The sequence below is a fragment of the Apaloderma vittatum genome, unplaced genomic scaffold, assembly GCF_000703405.1.
Source record: "Apaloderma vittatum isolate BGI_N311 unplaced genomic scaffold, ASM70340v1 scaffold4407, whole genome shotgun sequence".
Lineage (NCBI taxonomy): Eukaryota > Metazoa > Chordata > Aves > Trogoniformes > Trogonidae > Apaloderma > Apaloderma vittatum.
The window spans coordinates 8543-10164 of NW_009726544.1; the positions used below are offsets into that span (position 1 = coordinate 8543).

The window sequence follows — 1622 nt, forward strand, 5'->3', positions numbered from 1 at the left end:
CACGGCTCTGGTGGAAGGTGCCCCTGCCTATGGCAGGAGGGTTGGAACTAGAAAATCTTGAAAGTCCCTTCCAACCGAAACCATTCTATGATTCTATGAAGTTATTCTGGTGACAGCATCGAGGGATGGGGAGTCTATGCCATGGGGTCCTTTCCACTGTTCTGTCACCTTCCATCATTAGAGGTTATGGCATCACCATTCATGTAGGATTGCCTGTGATGAGGAGATTATTTCCTGTGGAATGGAAACACTCATATCACAAACACCCCTCTGTGTTTGGCTTCATGGAGTTGATGGCAGAGAAGCAATTGAATCCCACTGGTGGAATCATACAATGGTTTGGGTTGGAAGGGACCTTAAAGATCATCATGTTCTGACACCCCCTGCCATGGGCAGGGACACCTTCCACTAAATCATTTTGCTCAAAACCCCATCCGAAAGGTATGGAGTGGTAAGGTTTGCATCGCATCCTTCTACAAACTAGACTCATGGGACTTGTTCCCAATCTCCACATCCCAGACGGGTCACCTTTAATATCAGGCTGCTCTTGGCTTCCCACCTGAGCCACATGTTTCAAGCCCACCCCCTTCAGCAAGGTGGCAGGGGGACAGAAAGGAGGCAGAGAGGATGGTGGGAGTCACTCCATGTGGTGACAAACTCTCGAATACTCCTTCAAATGGGGAAAATCCTCAAAGTGCTTCGCTCCGGTTCATTTTCCAAGGTGATCTGCCACAATTTTCTTTGACTTCATGCAAACCACTAGGCAGAGCTGGAAAAATCAGCCCTGCAGTATCTGGGTCTCCAACTTTGTGTCCCAGCCCATCTTTCCCATTTCTAATGGCTGAAGTTCAGCAAACTACACACACAACATATAATTAGAGAGAGCCGCTACACACACTGCATTAAACCGGTTAGTTGGCTTCAAGGTTAAGTATCAAAAAAAGGAAGAGAAAGAGATTTTTTTTTTAAAAAAAAAAAAAAGAAATTGAGCAGGAATACATAAAAAGTCAGAGTTGGAATTTTCATTAAAGAAGTCTGATAAGGTAATCACACTTTGTCTTGTAACACTTCCTAAGGATCCTGAACTAAAATTTCCAAGGAGACTGTGATGATCTTGAACATCTGACGGGCTGAAAATATTCCAAAGACAGATTTTTTTTGCTGAAAGTAGGAGGCATGGACTTCAGAGGGAACCGGACACACTGAATCCCATCATGCTGCATCTCCTGCAGGAGTCTGGATAAATCAGAGCAAGAACTTACCAAATTCCATGCAAGTAACGGCAACGAACAGAAGAGACAGAAACACTCTCATCTTGCACGGTCTCTCGTCACCTGGTCACTGGGCTGCCACCACTCTTCAGCGCTGACTTTAACGGCACACCTCCTGGTACCTTCCCATGTAACAATTCTGACCCCAGATCCAATTCTACTGGAAAAACAAGTCTGATTTGAGCTCTAAATGAATTGAATGAGCTACAAAGCAGGGCCCACCTCTTTTTTACCGTCATCTCTTTTCACATTCTTTGGAGGGTTTGCATGGCGGACAATAGCCGAGATATTGTTTAAGCTGGGTGCTGTGTCTAGGCATGATGCGTAAGACCAGGGGTATTAAATAATCCC

At 45.2% G+C, this 1622-nt stretch overlaps 1 protein-coding gene across 1 annotated transcript in view; it reads right to left on the reverse strand.

The window, feature by feature from the left end:
* The window catches only part of LOC104276855 (ly6/PLAUR domain-containing protein 2-like), a 7924-nt gene extending 6610 nt beyond the window's left edge, over positions 1-1314 (reverse strand). The window contains exon 1 of the mRNA XM_009873310.1: positions 1263-1314. Within this exon, the coding sequence (XP_009871612.1) occupies positions 1263-1314 (52 nt within the window). The remainder of the gene's footprint in view (positions 1-1262) is intronic.
* Between the last annotated feature and the right edge of the window lie 308 nt (positions 1315-1622).